Below are 17,488 nucleotides of genomic sequence, written 5' to 3'. Positions count from 1 at the left end.
TGAATAGCCCGAAGACGATATCGTCCGTGGTCTTCGTCGCTCGCCGATGCTAGCTACGCACAGTGGTTAATCGCTATCAGTTTGTGAACAGCATTTCTTTGATGATAGGCAAATAAGTGAGCTTTGAAAAGAAAACGGCTGTTATATTCATAGCATCTGCTTGGATGATCATAATTTGAAATTTTTAATGATAAAATATTATATAATAAATATAACAAATTAACTAATAATATTAAATTTAATTTAAGTTAATTTATTTTATTTTATTTTGTTGTAGTTCATATAAATGAATCAAGTAACAGTTGACAAATTAATATATAAATGAATATTTTACCTAGAATAACTAATGTACTTATCTTATCAAATATCACCAATATATATTGTGAGCATATATTTACATATATATATATATATATATTGTCTCTTGCCATAGTATTAAAAAAATTTACATATTTACTTGTTGTAAGGTATGTAACCACACCACTGTGCGCAGTCCGGTTCGGTCGACGCCGTCAGCTCGGCTGTGGATAATTTATTTATTTTTGTTACTTTTTTTTATTTGGCTGCATAGAGCTTAAACAATTTGGTTGTCGTTGCGTTTAGTTCTCTTTCGCGTGCGTTTAAATCAAGTAATCCCAAAACATTTTTATGCTCGGTGCTCGACCAGAAATTCAATTCGTTTTCGGTTACACTTCAATATTTTTCTTCTTCTTCTCTTTTTTTTTTGTTTTTGTTAAGTTTTGTAAATATATTTACTTCTTTTTTTTTGTGTGTGCCAAGTGAAAGCGAGTGAGTTTATTTTCTGTTGATACAATGTGATAAAAAATATTTATACTTTAATTATTGTTGTTTGTTTTGATGTGTTAGTTAGTTGCGTTTCGATATAAATCGATTGGCCAATGGCTAAATGCATGGAATTAGACTTGAGTTCTGTAATCAGTGGAAATACTACAACTAGTTGGAAGTAATGTTATAGAAGAGTTACATGCATCAAAACTGATGTAAAATGCTGCACTTGTACATACCCTGTAATCACTCTTATTCGAACTACCTGCGTGCGTGTGTGTTTGTGTACTTGGGCTGAGGTTCCATTTGTAGTCATTACTCTTTGCCAGGTGCTGGGTATATCGAATTCGGGCACATTTAAGTGCCAAGCTTTGTCTTCAATACGTTAGTTACAAGATAAACTAAGTACAGAGTACACTGTATATAGAGCGCACTTCAAAGAGTTATCGATATGCAATATTATCGATATATCGATACATATACATGCATCGGCATATATAGCTAAGTAATGTATATATTGTGAGCATACATATTCATACTGCATACATACATTCATCAATTTAAAAATAAATCGATAAATATCGGTCGATTATGATCTGTCATACGCAGACATAATAAATATATCTATAATCAATATGATATCAATTGCAAATAGATATCAAAATTAAGTAAAGACCAAATCATGCGCAATTGGCACTTTGGAAATTTCGATTTCAGTTGATCGATATATTTACTTGTTAGCGGATTTGCGGAATGGTAAACAACAAGTTGCAAACCGAAGTGAACAATTGCAGGTGCAAATCTCCCAAAGAGATAATCAAACAAAGCTGCAAATTCCACTAAAATTGTTTTGGCTAACTCAATTTGGTAATAGTTGTCGATACGATTAGGCTAACGCGTTGTTATTGTTGGCCAAGAAACAAAAATCAAAAAGTAAATAGAAAAAAAAATAACTCATAAAAAACTCACTGACCTCGGCATATTTAACGCTGCTTAAGTCAATGTCTATTGAGTCACCAAGTCGACTCGAATACCATAAAATCAAGGTTAAGTGTGTGTTGTTTAAATACCCGCTCAGCCCACTATAACGAGCATATTGGCTAGTCACATAGACTTACTGCAAAAATGCAAATATTTTGCGTCCATATTCAATGGGCAAAGCGGAGTGAAAAATTCGAGGCATGGCGCTATCTGAGTGAATTGTTAACGAGTATGGCTTAGTCGTTGCAACCCGTTTTGAATATCGTTTTTTTGCCTCTTTTCATATTCGCTTTGTCTCATAGATCGTCTGGCAGGTGGCACCCGGCCCGAATTATTTCGAGGCAGCAAAGCCAACTACAGACAGCACTTCATTTGCTTAGGTAAATGTTTGACAGGCGACTATACCCGACTGCACAATACTCTGTTTTCAGTTGCTAAACAATTCTTCTATATATATTTATTTAGTGCTTCTTCTTCTGCTGCTGAAATGTCAATCAAGATTGAAAGATTCGAACTTTGTACTACGAATATAACTAGACTTATTTCTTAAACGAAATGTTCTGAATCGCACAGCTGAGCTTATGTATGCCAGTTTATATACTCTATAGCCTTGCACCTTTCACCTTCGACCTGCCTAAGCATTCAGCTCGAAGCTTTTAGGGTCTGAGCCCTATTGAAACTTCCGCCTTTTACCTTTGGTCACCATTGACCAATCCGTCAGCCAGAACAAATTCTATCACATATATGGATGTTGGTTGTTGGCATTACTTAAAATTCAAGCATATTTCCACTTACCATACACAAGCACACACATACGCACACACAAACACACACGCACATCTCCTCCCGCTCGATAGACACGTATGTGTATGTATTATTTATTGAGTTGCTTTTGCTCTGCGCTGGCTCGGAAGGTTCCTTTTGAGCCATGCGGCTGCTCTGACTAGTCTGACAGTTGGCACGTACATAGCCGGCTAGAATGACGTGCCGGACATGGCTGCTCAAAACGCTCTCTATTTCGAGCCTTTGCTACGCTGCGTATACGAAATGTGATTTATAAGCGCGCCATGGCGATCACGTAGCCGACCCGTTGCCGCTTGCAGCGCTCGCTGCCTGTCTGGTATCATGAAATAATGTTAATATAACAATTAAATTTAAGGCAATGCTCGCTGCCAGCTGCTGTCGAAGGCTGCGCCGCCAATTGCATTGCGGGTGCAAATTTAATTACAGCAGTGCAAACAATTTGCGAATTTTGCAGCGCCAAAAAAAAAACGAAAAAACCAGAAAGGAAAAATCCAACAAAAAAACAAAACGAAAGTAAGAGTAAAGGAAAAAAGGGTTCAAACAACCAATCCCAGCTAGTTGCTTTTGTATTTGTTTACTCATTGCATGCCCTAACAGAGAGCTTTGCAGAGTCCCTAGGAAGTGGTTGACCCGGCGTGATGCTACTTCCAATAATTGTGCTCAGCAGCTGTTTGAGTTAACGATACATTGTGATTATCAAAATATTTGATATAGTTTTTCATTTATTTGTAAATTAAAGTTAGAATAAATTGAGCAAACTTCGACTCAGTTTTTAGTCTGTTAACGTAACGTTCCCTGTGCCTGGTCCACGCCGCGCATAGTTTAAAGATCTAAGCGAGATTAAATTCTCCATGATCTCAAGTTAACTTATGTTAAGAGTATATTGATATTAAGGTAGTCAGCAAAGCTGAGTCGATATATAGAAGCAATTCACAAAAATCTGAACCAACTGCTGCCACTTAAATTACGTTATCTAACTGCAATTTCTTAACTCTGAACTTTTATACAAGTGACGAATTTGCTATGTGTGCTAGGCATAGCTCAGATCAGTTTGCTCAGGCAGAGTAGAATTTGGACAAATTTGGACCAACTGCTGCCATTTGAATGATTTTAGCTGACTTCAATTCCTTTAGCTCTGACTCTTTATACAAGTGAAGACTCGACTATATATTTTAGGCATAGTTCAGATCAGTTTGGCAGGAAAGTCGCTGCTGGCAGAGTATATTAGATGCGGTCTGTTGGCTCTTCGACTCTGTTGTTTTCGCTACTGTTGACTGTTTGATGTTGCTGTCTGGCGGCCATTAGAGTCGCAAACATAAGTCAAACACAAAAGCAAAGGCTACGCCAGCGACTACTCATCGAGAAAAGCAATTTTCCGGTTGAGCTTACAGAAAGCGAACGCCTTGTGCTGCCACGCCATGTCCTGCCCTGCCCTGCCGTGCCCTGAAAATAAATAACATATCACAGAGTGAGAGAGAGAGAGAGAGAGAGAGGGCGAGAGGGAGGGAGACAGGGCGACTAGTCACCTTTATGAGTTGCGTGAAGCAAACACGCCGTCGCATGCATGTGTAGTGTAGGGTATATATAGGATAGATGTTTGCGATAGGATTGTGGTCGCTGATGGAACTGCTCGAGCTTGAGGTGCGGCTGCTAGCCCTAATGCACTCTGCCGTGTGTCCAGCGACTCTGCATAGCAGCGAGCGCAAGTACTTGGGCACAGCAAATCGCTACGTTCAATCGAGACGCACATTAGTTGTTGTTAATATATGACAGTTATGAATCGCTATCCATTCGCTAAATGAAATTTCAAGTTGTTGTTGCTGTTGCCCTTGCTGTTATTTTCGCCAACAGCCAGGTGCCAGCCGAAAAAACACGTTCACACGCCACACACACACACGTATAACAGATATACGTGACACACACACACGCGTACACACTTGGCCAATGGTGGAAGGTCCTTTTGGCGTTGCGGCAACTATTTTGGGGCCATCATCGTAAAGCATTATTTGCATTTATTATGCAACCCGTTCTATGTGGCAGCTGTCGGCTGTTGGGTCGGGCGAAGTTGTGTTTTACGATCGCCTCTGGCCTCGACCTTCATCTGTTAATTTAAATAAAAATACATTTTATTGGCAATTTGATGGGCAAGTATTGCCATATGGCTTGCCGAGCATTTGAATTTATTTCTTTCCAATTTAATTATAGCTAGTATTTTGAGGCCAGGTCGCAATTAAAGTCCAACTCGTCTTCTACACGCTTAGCCCGAAAACTGGGAGAGTCCTCTGTGCGCCAATAAAACCACATATGGTATATGGCTAACAAAATTAATTGGTCTCAGCTAAGCCAATGCCAATGCCAATGCCAATACCAATGCTGGGCTGGCAAGCAGCACAAATGTTGCATTTATTTCCAATTTCATTGTTTTTCTCACGAACTCGAATGGAAATCAATATTCAGACAACTTGCAAAAGCAAAGCTATTAATATATATATATTTAAATCATGCAAGAAGCAAGCAGGCATTTCCAGACCTTGCACAATTTAATCTTATTATACTCGTTCACAAAGTGAGCAGAGTATATTGGTTTTCGTCCCGTAGGTAGCTTCGTCTGATAAAGTATTCAGAAAATACTATATTTGCTATGCGTAAAGATATCAGAGATTTCTACTTGCATTGGCCACCCAAGATCAAAAATATATATTGTGTATACATCTAACCCCATTATCCGAAATGAGTAAGCTGAACGGGTATTAAGCAGTCGGCGGCCTCCGGCCTACAACATTTTAAGTTATTTTAGTTAGTTAACTAACAATTTTGATAACTATTAATGGCAGCAGACACAAGTGTAGCTGTTTCTTAAATATAACTATAAAATTTGCATATTTTTTTTCATTTTCAAATTTTTTTCAGTTTAGAATTTAATTTAAATTAATAATTTATTGAAAATGTAGCACAGTTAGCAATTTTATTAAGAGATCGATTTCAGTTCAGTTATGACAACTCTGAGCTCTGGAGATTTTATATATTGTCCAATGAAATATTAAGTTATATATATTAAATATAATTATAACAATATATATGCAATATATTATATAAAATAGAATATCATATATAATCGCTCTCACTTTACAGTGAGTTGTATGCCATTTGGTAAACAGGCTTGAAATTAGATTTCTTTAAAAAATCTGCAACTTTACAATTCTCAAATGGTTACAGCAATTATAAAGGCAAAGCAGTGGTGAAGGCTGTCGATGAAAGAACTGAAAGATTCTTGAAATAGCTAAAATAGAAGGAGAAAGAGAGAGAGAGAGATAGAGAGAGAGCTAGTGAAAGAGAGAGAAAGACAGACAGAGAGGGAGAAAGAGAGAGGGCGTAAGATAGAGAGGAAGTTGGAGAGTAAGAGAGGGTAATGTAGAGAGAGAGAGAGAGGAAAAGAGAAAAAGATAGCAAGAAAAAAGAAAAATAAAAAGAGAGAGAGAGAGGACTAGAGACAGAGAGCCAAAAAGCAAAAATTAAAAAATATATTAAAAATGTTAAGAAAATAGTCGAATTAGAACATAATATAAATTAAGATTCTCAATATTAAAATATACCATGATAAAACATTAATAAACATTATCCTAAATATATTCCTATGCAGATTAGAATATGTTGAAAGCCTAATGTGATGGGCTAATTTGATTTCAGTTTCAGACATGCCACGTTCAAGGCCATCTCAAAAGTATAATCTATTTATAGATTACTTAGATCAGTTTGTCTGTGTGCCTTATAAGGGAAAAGCATTCACTGTTTGGCAGTTGCATGGTACTTGCTGCTTATCAATATCTTCACAATTGTTAGATATCATATATCAGAATATATATATATATATATATATATATGCATGTTCATATGTAGGCATCTATGCTTAAGAGCAAAGTTGCCTCGCCTATGGACAAGCACAAAGCTTGATAGACGATTGGAGACATAGTTGATATACCCAATATGACGACGTGAACTGCAGAGCTTATGAATTTGCTCTTATTAGAGCTAGTTATGAGATCTGCTTTTGAATTGACATTACTTTCAGCAATTACTGCTCCGACATGAGTCCAACTGTAAGATGTGTGTGTGAGCCAACATGTTTGCTTATCGATGCGCTGGAGCTGGAAGTGGAGAGTATAGACGCTGCTGGCGTAGCAACATATCGTCAACATTTAACTCAGTCTTAAGTCCTATTTAATTGGTACTTAACATGCAAATGCAAAATGAAGCGAGAATCCAAGCAAAATTGTCTTGACGTGCGCTATCTCGCTCGCTAAGGAGACAGCTCTGCCTGTCTCTCTCTCTCTCTCCCTCTCTCTGTGTGTTTGTGAGCATTGAAATTATAAGTTGCATGAACGAACGAAGCAATTCAGAGCTATTGTTGCAAGTATACATGAGGCAATGGACGTTGGACAGTTGTCGTTGCATTCGATTGGACATGAATGTGAACGTCCTTCAGTCGAGCTGGCAGACCAGGGAGCTAGGCCCGCTGGTAGGTGCTCCTTGTCTTGGCCACATTCAAATTAAATTTAATTTAATTGAAATGCAATGCAAAAATTTCGCACCAGCATAAGAAAATTGATTGATTTTTGACTATTGCAGTGCTCGAGCTGGAATAAATTTATCACACACACACACACACACACGCACACCCCGAGCAGCCCACTATTTTTTTTCTTATGGTACGAACGTTGCTTGTCTGACCAGCAGCAGCTATTCATTGATATAATTACAAAGTTTTGTTGGCCAGTTGATGAGCCAGTTGGAAAACAAAATCAAGAATGCGATTGCCTTGGTCGCTTTTCCGTTTGCCGTTTGGCCAAAAAGTTTTAATTTCAAAATGAAGTTTGTTTCAATGCTCAGCCCAGGCGTGGCTGGGGGCTGGCGTGGATGGCAATAAAATAATCAAAGCGTGCACAAAAGTGCAACGAGAATTGCCGAAAAACTGGTAACAAAAGTAAGCGAAAGGCGGCAACAGGAAAATCAGAAAAGCTACGCAAAGCACAGCGCCGCCTGGATGCCTTTTTCCTCGAAATTCGAGAAAATATTATTTTATGAAAATGAGCAGAAGCAAAAGAGAAAAGATCTATCTAAAAATAAATATATATATATAGATCAAATTTGAATGTTAATTTAGAGAACGAAAATGACCACTTCAATGACTGTGAATCGTATGCAGCAATAGCAGTTATTAAGTTAGATTATAGCAATAACAAAATAGAGTTAGTTATATAAAGACGTATAAATGAGAAATTAGCAAATGATATGGAATCAGCTTTGGCTGTAACAATAAGCCCTTTGGCATATACCCTACACTTGGCAAGTCGAAAAGGCAGAGTTTTCGCAGAGATCGAGAGAGGTTGGTGGGGAGGTTTGCACCTAACTGCGGGCCAGTGCAAATTTACCTGCAAACAGTGCAATGGACGGAGGGACAGCAGCAAATAGCTATTCGAAAAATAGCCAAAGTTGTGGAAAGTGGCAGCGGCAGAGGGATTCCAATGCCAATGAAGTTCTTTGGGGCGTAATGAGCAGCTCGTCGCTGGCCCAGCTGGCGCTGCCTGTGGATGCTGGAGACAGATAGAGAGGAGGCTGTTATGCGCCATTAGGGTATAATTAAAATACTCCAGTTGCACGGCGACTGCGCCTGGCCCAAATGACGAAGACGCTGACAATGACAACACAGACGACAAAAGCAACAAACTTGCCAATGCAAGCTTTGGGGCTGCTGGAGAGCGTGACGGGCGTGGCTGGCAGCTTGGCTTACGGCTTGCGGTTGTCAACAATCGTGATTTGGTCATGAGAGCCGCAACACCTGGCCGCTGTGTGCGAAGTGGCATCCCCTTTGTGCCATCGAGGGCACTACAAATCGACAAACTTAAGATACTATAGGCAGATATCATCATATGCGAGCGGCATATTTACATATTTCGATTGCGATGGCAAGTTTTGTGATGAAAGTCAATTGCATGGCATCCAGAGTGAAATGTTTTTCAACTGATTGCCTTATGCTGCAGTTAGCAATCGATACATACAACATTCATACAAACACACTGGCAGCTGGGCTACATACATATGCATTTGAATGCTGCATGCTGCATGCTGCATGATGCCTGCTGAGGGCTTCTTCTCTGTTCATTTCATTTCATTTCGTTTCGTTTGGTTTGGTTTGGTTTGGTTTCGTTTTGCTCAGCCCAAAAGGAAAAGTTTGCACTTGAAGTAGTTTTTTCCTTTGGCTTGTTTGTTTTCTGGTTTTATGTGTATTACTTTCGATGCCTCGCTCGCCGTCTTGTTGCTGCTGTTGTTGGGACTGATGCAGCGCCCGTCTGGCAAACAGTTAAGCACTTAAGTAGCATTAAAGCAATCACGATGGTCCAAAGGATTGCCAGCTATGGCAGCGCCAACAGGGAACAGCAGCAGCAACATTCTCTATGATGCTTTTTTATTTTTGGCCACGAACATATTTGATCATATGTTTATATGCAGACATATATATGTGTATGTGTGTGTGTGTGTAGTCTGTGAGCATGGCAATAATTGCATATGCATTTCGCAAGGTAAATTCGGATCCCTAAATCTCCTTCTCCTGTTGACTTCTTAAGTAATTGGCGTGATTTTAATTGAAATTGTGCATTGTGCGTGCAATACTTAGTCAAATAAATACACACACACATACACACACACTCGTCCATCGATGTTAAAGAGAAACCTTTCGTAAATATTAATTGAGCGCAAATATTTACGAGCAAAGAGTTATGCATGCCCCACAATTGACAGATATGAATCATTGGCTGATGTTGGCTCAGCCTCCGTAAATGTGATACAATTTATTTGATGCCTTTCCGTATGTTTAGGTTATTAATCTGCCCAACAACAATATGAGTCTTATTGCCGTTCACGTGGCGTATGCGCAATTTGTCAATTTGGCAAATGGCAACTGTCAGACAGTCCTGGCGGCAGCTGAAATCTCTTCTGCACTTATTTGCCAATCGTTTTAGGTAAATTTGTTATTGTTGGCCCTTCGTCATGTCTGCTGGCAATAAAAGGTTAATATCGTCTCACTTTAAGGCCAATAAAACAGTCGAGCTTGCAAGCAAGTCCCAAGCAGTCGCTGGCAACTGAGTTGCGGCTGAACTCTCACTGAAGAGTTTACTCTCGAGTAAGCTATATATATACTTATATAAATATATATTTGCTTGAAGATTCTAGAGAGAGAAGGCGCGTTTAATGTATGAATTAGAAGAGATCGTGGAAACTTTTCTTTGCTGCTCCTTGAACCCATTTTTGTGAGGCATTCAAATTGAGAATCTAAGAAAAGAAATTTTATTAATTAATAATGGATCGTTTCTGTTACCAGGAGTATTACTTTTTTCCCCACAAATACTTCATTTAATCTGAGACTTTTCTTTATATTAATTCAACTCAAGTGTAAAGACTTTTTTTTAATATTCACCAACTTTGAGTTATCAACATTGCTTTATTTGACAGCTAATCTAATAACTTTCTGCTGCTTCTTGTTGAGATTGGCTTGACATTATTTGTTTGATAGACAATCATAAGAGCAACATTTGTAAGTTATTGAAATTTGTTATCCAAATAATAATTTTACTTATGGCGCACCTCATTCATTTCATGATGTACAGAATGATGAGGCCCATCTTCGCTGACGTATCCATGTACGTAAATGGCTAGAATTGTTGTATTTCGAGTAAGGATAGCTCCCCTTGGTCTATATGACTTCAAGAAATTGTGAAGATTGCCAAAATGGGTGTTCTATACGATCCAACTGCGGCAGCGACATGGGCAAACTAATTTCCTCAAATTTTCTCGATTTATTAATATTTAAATATATATAATATTTATATATATATAATTTATTAAAGCACTCGATATTAGAAAAACTTATATGATAGCCTATGCTGAATGTTCTAGGATATGTCCAACAGCATTCGATATTACAAGAATTTCATAGCAAATTCTGATTCTCATTCACTTAATAAAGTCTGTTTTGAATTTTAGTTCCTTCTTCACCCAATCCATCCATATTACCAACATTTAATTGGAATATTTGCTAATCATATCAGAGATTGTATTGTTGTCTCTTTCAGAATGAAGGCCATAAGAGCTGATCGACTGCTAGCACTGCTATTGCTAGGCAGTTGGATGCTGTTGCTGGGCTTAGCCATGGCTAGTGGCCAGGAGCAGCGACTGTCGCCGGCTGCCAGCGATGAGCCGCACATTCGCAGCAAGCGGGGCATCTTTTGGGACTTCTTCCAGAAAATGGTCATAACCAAAAATCTGATTGTCGATGTATGTGAACCGAGCTCTATTGCAATTGATTAGTTTTTACATGTCTCGTTTGTTATCTGGCAGCAATACACGGACACTCGAAACACTCTTAACGACATCTACAATACCGTGAACGAGCAGTTCAGTGACCCCGGCCCAGTCAAGCCAACAAGTCAGCCAAGGCCAACAACCGAAAAGCAGGTAAGACGCAAAATGTTACCAACTCTGCTCACATACCAATAATTGTAACTGATTTTCTGCTCGTATGGCTTGGCCCCATATAGTTGGGTCTAAAGTTCACAGTGCTTGTAACCTCCTATCCTCAAGACTTTTCATTTGTTATTTGAATGGTATTTGCTTGAGATGCTTGACTTAAGGCATTCATATGCCTTACTCCCACTTGAACTAAGCGCTCATTAAGCGGCTGAGCTTGATTAGCACTCATCCTGCTTGCTATAACGGGACACTAGCAAACTTTTCTGAAAATATTCCTTTCGAAAACTAGTCAAATGTAGCTATATGAAGAAAACTCTATGTCCACTGTCCACTGCATAAAAAAGTTGAAAAAGATAGCAGAAAATATTAAAATGATTTAAACAAATATTAAATTACAACATCACAACTGACATAAATAATTTAAATATTGTATATAAGCTGAGCCCATTAAAAATGGGATTTCAATTGAGTGCAATGAAAGCATTGAACTCGAACTGGAAAATAAAATATTACCCGAAGGTTTTCCCGTCACTTGAGCAGATCAAATTTGGAATCATGGAAAACATTTGCAATTTCTCTGAATTACATATTAAAATATATTTAATAAAATATATAATATAATAATTAAATATATTATATATATATATATTTATTATTAAGACATATAACCCATCTGCAGTTAATTGAGCCATATTTTTGTTAACTCAGTCAACTTTCATCTTTCCCATCCCATTTTGTTTCACTTCACATTGTGTAACATATATAATATATATTTATATATATAAATTCATATTCAGCTGCAGTCTTTTCATCCAAAGGAATTTGTTTTGTCTCCTTTGAGGTCTTTCTCAACTGAAGATTGTCAATTTTCCATAAGTTTCAATTCAATTTCATAATTACTCTCTGAATGATGTTAACAGCCTTCCAGTGGCGAAGAGAATAGCAGTGATCAGACGACGACAACGACCACGGAGGCCTACAGCATTACCCGGTACGAGTTGGGCCGCATTCTGGGCCGTAATTTCCGCGGCATACAACGCTTGGCCCAGACCGAGTTCAAAGACGCCCTCAATGTGAGTAGTTTATATATGCTCGTAGATGCGCTTTCATTTCGCTCTTTACCTTGGCTACAGGCGACGCACTACAATCTCAAGGAGTACAAAATGGAGGCGGACAAACAGTTTGCCAACAGCGTGGGCGTCGAAAAGAAGAACAAGTTGAAGAGTCTCAGTCTGGGCTGAGACGACTGCCACAATGGGCTCCACAGCCCACTGTAGTCGCTGTTGTGGTTGTTTCTGTGTGGGCGTTGATAGCTCGTTAATTAACTTACCTGTGTACATATGTTACGGTTGTTACTATTTCTAACTTATAAATAGCATAGAAGACCCCATAGAACTCAGACCCCCTTGTACATATATCTGATTCTAACTATTTATTCTATAAATTTGTATCGAATAAACTACGTTGAAGGGAGCTAAGAGCTAATGTACATAGATCCTCTGGATTGCATTGTTAAACTTATTATAATTATTGTAATTAACTTCAGATTTGTAGCTTATCAATGAGGAAGGTGTCCGAGTAACAGGTAAGTCTTAAAGGACAATGAAAATTAAATTAAATCATTAAATAGCTCTAGTCGACAATGATCGACTAGGAGAGACTCTTGGTCTTAGCATTCTATACTTCATGTATAAGAGGGCAACCAATACATACACACGCATAAGCACGTGCTCTACATACTTTACTAAAGTCCTGCAGACGGATGAACGGATAGAAGGATAAACGGATTAAAGAATAGACAGATAGATAGATAGAGACGGACGGACGGACATGGCTACAACGACTTAGAGAAAGGATAGACTGATGGACGGACAGATGGACGGACTGAAGGATAGACTGATGGACGGACGGACAGACAGAAAAACGGACGGAGGAACATGGTGATTTCGACTCAGAGAAAGGATAGTCTGGACGGACGGACAGATGGACGGACGAACGGAAAGATGGACGGGCGGACGGAAAGATAGAATGACGGACGTACGGATGGACGGACGGGACAGGCAGAAAGACGGACGGACGGACATGGCTACATCGACTCAGAGAAAGGATAGACTGGACGGACGGACAGATGGACGGACGGACAGATGGACGGACGGACAGATGGACGGACGGACAGATGGGAGGACGGACGGAAATTTAGAATGACGGATGGACGGACGGGACAGGCAGAAAGACGGACGGACGGACATGGTTACATCGACTCAGAGAAAGGATAGACTTTACGGCAGGACAGATGGACGGACGAACGGACGGCCGTACGTACATAGCTACATCGACTCAGCTTATCGTCCTGATCAAGAATATATATAAAGGTATCTTCCTCCTCCTTCAACCAGATTCATACGTCTTCACAAAACATTCCTGCATTTCCATTTTCAATGGGTACAGGGTATAATAAGTCTTTCTACTTGCCAGGAGATGTATGTAAAAGTTATTTCTAATTATAGCTTAAGCTCATAAATATTTATTGTGGATTCCTTTGTCTCTTGTTTAAGTCTTTCGACGCAAGTTTCTTAAATTTATGGCATGCTCCGATTTCGTGTGGGCATTGCGGCTGTGCCTGGCCGACTTCATATTGGAGAACTGTGTGTTGAATTTGATTTATGTCAGCAGCTGTAAGGCAATGCTTGAAATGCAGTGCAAAGAACAGGAGCAGCTGCAGGCGGATCGATGCGATGCGATGCGATTCGATTCGTTTCGATTCGATTCGATGTTCGTGCAACTTTGCAGACCTTGCATGGGCTGTGGACAGCGGCTAAGCTCGGTGAGCTGACGGCGTGCGACAATGTTGCGGGTGAGGTCAGCAGGCGGTGCAGCAAGTGGACAGATTGCTGATACGCACCGTTGGCCAGGGGCCCCAGACCCCAGACCCGAGACTCGAGGCTCTGCCATTGGCAGAACAACAGACGCAACCTGGCACTCATTATCGGCGCCAAAGTTTTTGGCCAACGTACTTTCGAGACAGGCATCTCATGGGCATCGAATTATGACACTTTTAGTGGTTTTTGCTAACTATGCGAGTTGCCTGCTGCCACTCGGGACTGCCGCAGAGTGCCACACAGGCTGCCTTCGTCTGCTCCTTTTGCTCTTTGGGTTTATTTCAAACTTTACTTCGATTTCACAGCCAACAACAGCAACATTGTATATATATATACATATGTATGTCTATGTCTATGCACATGTACAGCCTTACAAGAACCGCACTCTTCTTATGTGTGGCTGTGTGTGAGCCCGAATTTATACCCTGTAAATAGATGGGCTGCATTTAGACTTATTTCCTTAGGATTCGAATCGGTTGATTTTCATTATGTATCCAAATCCATATCTAAGTTCAACTTGATTCAACTCCTCCACACACATTCACATTATCCTGCTTCCCACAACTATGTGAGTGTTCTGCAGGGCATCTGCGAGCCGGTCATTCTAAGTCCTAACTTCTTATCGTCCCTTTTGTTTTAGCTTATTTTTCCACTACATTGCCCAAACGGCAGCAGCACAATCACGAAGTCAGGCTTCGATTACCAGCAGAAGAGGCAAAGTTTTCTATTTTTTCATACGTATATCATTTTAATTAATTTCGTTTATGTCATTTATGACGTTTTTCTAAAGAAGCTCTCGTATAAATACAACAGCACTCCAAAGGTTAAAAGCCATCGCCGATATACGACTTGGAACTGCTTTCATCCGTAGGTCAAGTCCGGCTAATGGAGTCACATGATATTTATGCAAAGGAATTTCCATATTGGCCTAAGTGCATTTCCCAGTTGGGAATACTCCACATAATCCCTCCAATTTATGGGAATACTGTTATTTTATATATTGACTTTGCTTATTGCACGTCCAGGCATCTCCCCCAGACTCCTTTGAAGCTAGAGACTTTAAAATTGCAATCGATTCTTGTACCTTCGTCTTAGGTGACAACATATTTTGTTATAACTCTGATTCGAAATGTACACTAGAGGCGTGGCAAGTCGGGAATCACTGTAATATATATATATATATATTGCATATATTCTCTAGTCCATTGTGAGCCATGTTTTGAAGCTAGATATTTGGCATCGGATACTTGTTAGGCTGGCGTATCAAAGTTTAACAAATACTTATTATATATACTAAATAGATATATATATATATATACATCCGTTGTAGGCGTAGCTCATCAGAAATAGCTGAAGCGTGTTTTTTTTAGAGACTGTCAAGTTTGAGTTGCCAACACTGCTTTATTTAACAGCCCATTTAATAGCTGATGGGTGTTTTTCGTTGGGTTTGGCTAGACATTTTCTTATGGATAGAGTTCGACTAATTCATGGCGAACAGAAAAATTTAAAGTTCATATTTTGTGTGACACTTGAAGTGGGCATAATACACATGCTTTTGTCGAAACCTCATTACATTCACAAAAGCGATGATTATCATGATTCTAATAAGTGCTGTGCCAAATTACACTTTGTAGAGACTAGCTATAAAATCATATTTAAACACAAATGTCATGACATCTTCTAGCCAATTTTATCCATTTAATTAATATTAAAAATTTATTTTTGTCTTTTATTACGGCTTCAACTTGTGTAACTCTAAAAGAAATCTCTGAAGTGATCAAAGTTTGAATGCCAAAATTAGCCAAAGTTTTTCTGGCTCTGTTCGCTATTGACCTCGCCTCTCGTTAGCCCTTAAGGTTTTGTGATCTAAATGATATTTAGCTGAAATGACCGACTGCCAGATACTCTATGAGCACTTGTAGTAATCTCAGCTCATTTTATTTTGAGTCACAATGCCAAACTTATCCAAGCATCGCTTATGCAAATCGTTTCATGTTTCGTTTTCCTGTACTCTGAATGAGCATGATTCAATTTATCAATTTCTGTTCATAAGATCTCATCCATCACATATATAGCTGCAACTTGTTGTCCATAATTTGGGCAGCAAACATTTCATTTCATAAGTCGCAGCAATTAAACTTAATGATATGTAAGTGTTATATGAATCATGTACAACTTGTATGTGTGTGTTATATGTGAATCACTTGTTTATGCTTTTGTCCACTTGTTAATTTCATGGCACATTAAATATTAAAGCTTGCAAACTGGAGAACTTTAGCACGTTGTCATATTTTTTTGTAGTGGCTTTAAGTCTGGCGAAACGCTTAGCCTTTGTGCACACACACAGACACATGCGTATGTGTGTTGACAACAAATTATACTATTTGGTTGTCAGATAGCATGACAAACATATGCGCACAGCATTTGTACAAACTACTTATAATTGCTGTAATTACTTGACGTGCAAGTGTATGTGCCTGTATGTCCGTACGTATGCATGTATGTGTGTATGTATGTACATTTGCATGCATAGCGTATGTTGAATCGTGTCGATTAAAACTAATTGAAGGTTGACAGCATCAAATGCTACAAATAAAATCAGCAACTTTAATCATAACCAAATCAGTATAAAAAACAAAAATAAACAAGAAAACTTATTCATCAATCATTCAGCTCAGAATAAGTATGTGTGAGGCAGCAGTGATCGGCTAGCAGATACTCTGGAAACATTTTTTGCTAACCCAAGCTCAAGTCTGGCTGTTGAATGGCTAAGGTAAAGCTTATCTTTGCTCTTTGAATAAATTCAAACTTTATCATCAATCAAGCAGCATTAAAGATGTGCAAAGCAGCAGTGATCGACTGGCCGATACTCTGGGAACACCTTTTAAGCTTACTCACCAATCAGTCAGCAATCAATTCCATCGACTATTCAACATTTAAGCCTGCACTTAACATTGGTCGTATTAATGATTTCTCCACTGACTCAGCTGCTAAGGCCAAGCACTTTTATTGTTCAAGCAACTTAAAGGCTAACGCAGTGACGGAGACAATGACCCCCGGAAGTGTGTGCAGTGCGAAAAGGGTATTGCAAAATAAAACATTTAGGAAACACAGCAAATATGATTACAAAATAGTGAAACCCCGATTCAATCAAATCACGCAAAGCCAATTAACACTTTAAGCTGTTGCACAACCACTGACAATGGAACGACAGGAATTACATTAACTATAACAAGTGAGAACATTTCACTCAGCTTCAATTCAGTGCGCAATAGCAAAAATAGATGCAGATGACTGCAATGCGATATTCGATAAGCCATCGATTTCAATAAGTAAATTATTCGCATTACCTGACCTTATGCTCTGACCTTTGCCTTAATAACTAAGCAAATCTTTACCTGAGTGGGAAATGTAGAATAAATATATAACCATTTCTGTAGAATCTGTATTTACAATTCTATTCTTATGTGATGAATCTAAATATCTATATACATAGATATCACTGTATGTGC

General features: G+C 38.8%; 1 protein-coding gene across 1 annotated transcript; it reads left to right on the top strand.

The window, feature by feature from the left end:
• Positions 1–780: 780 nt before the first annotated feature.
• Positions 781–12,565, top strand: LOC111596576. Its single transcript, XM_023310849.2, has 5 exons — positions 781–789; positions 10,701–10,902; positions 10,966–11,082; positions 12,018–12,170; positions 12,231–12,565. The coding sequence occupies exons 2-5, from the start codon at positions 10,702–10,704 to the stop codon at positions 12,336–12,338; spliced, it is 579 nt and encodes a 192-aa protein (XP_023166617.1). The 5' UTR covers positions 781–789; position 10,701; the 3' UTR covers positions 12,339–12,565.
• Positions 12,566–17,488: the final 4,923 nt, after the last annotated feature.

This window comes from Drosophila hydei, unplaced genomic scaffold (assembly GCF_003285905.1).
Source record: "Drosophila hydei strain 15085-1641.00,03,60 unplaced genomic scaffold, DhydRS2 tig00000250-arrow-arrow-pilon, whole genome shotgun sequence".
In the NCBI taxonomy this organism is placed as follows: Eukaryota; Metazoa; Arthropoda; class Insecta; order Diptera; family Drosophilidae; genus Drosophila; species Drosophila hydei.
The sequence above is the reverse complement of the archived record's forward strand: the minus strand, read 5'-3'. Positions and strand labels throughout refer to the sequence as shown.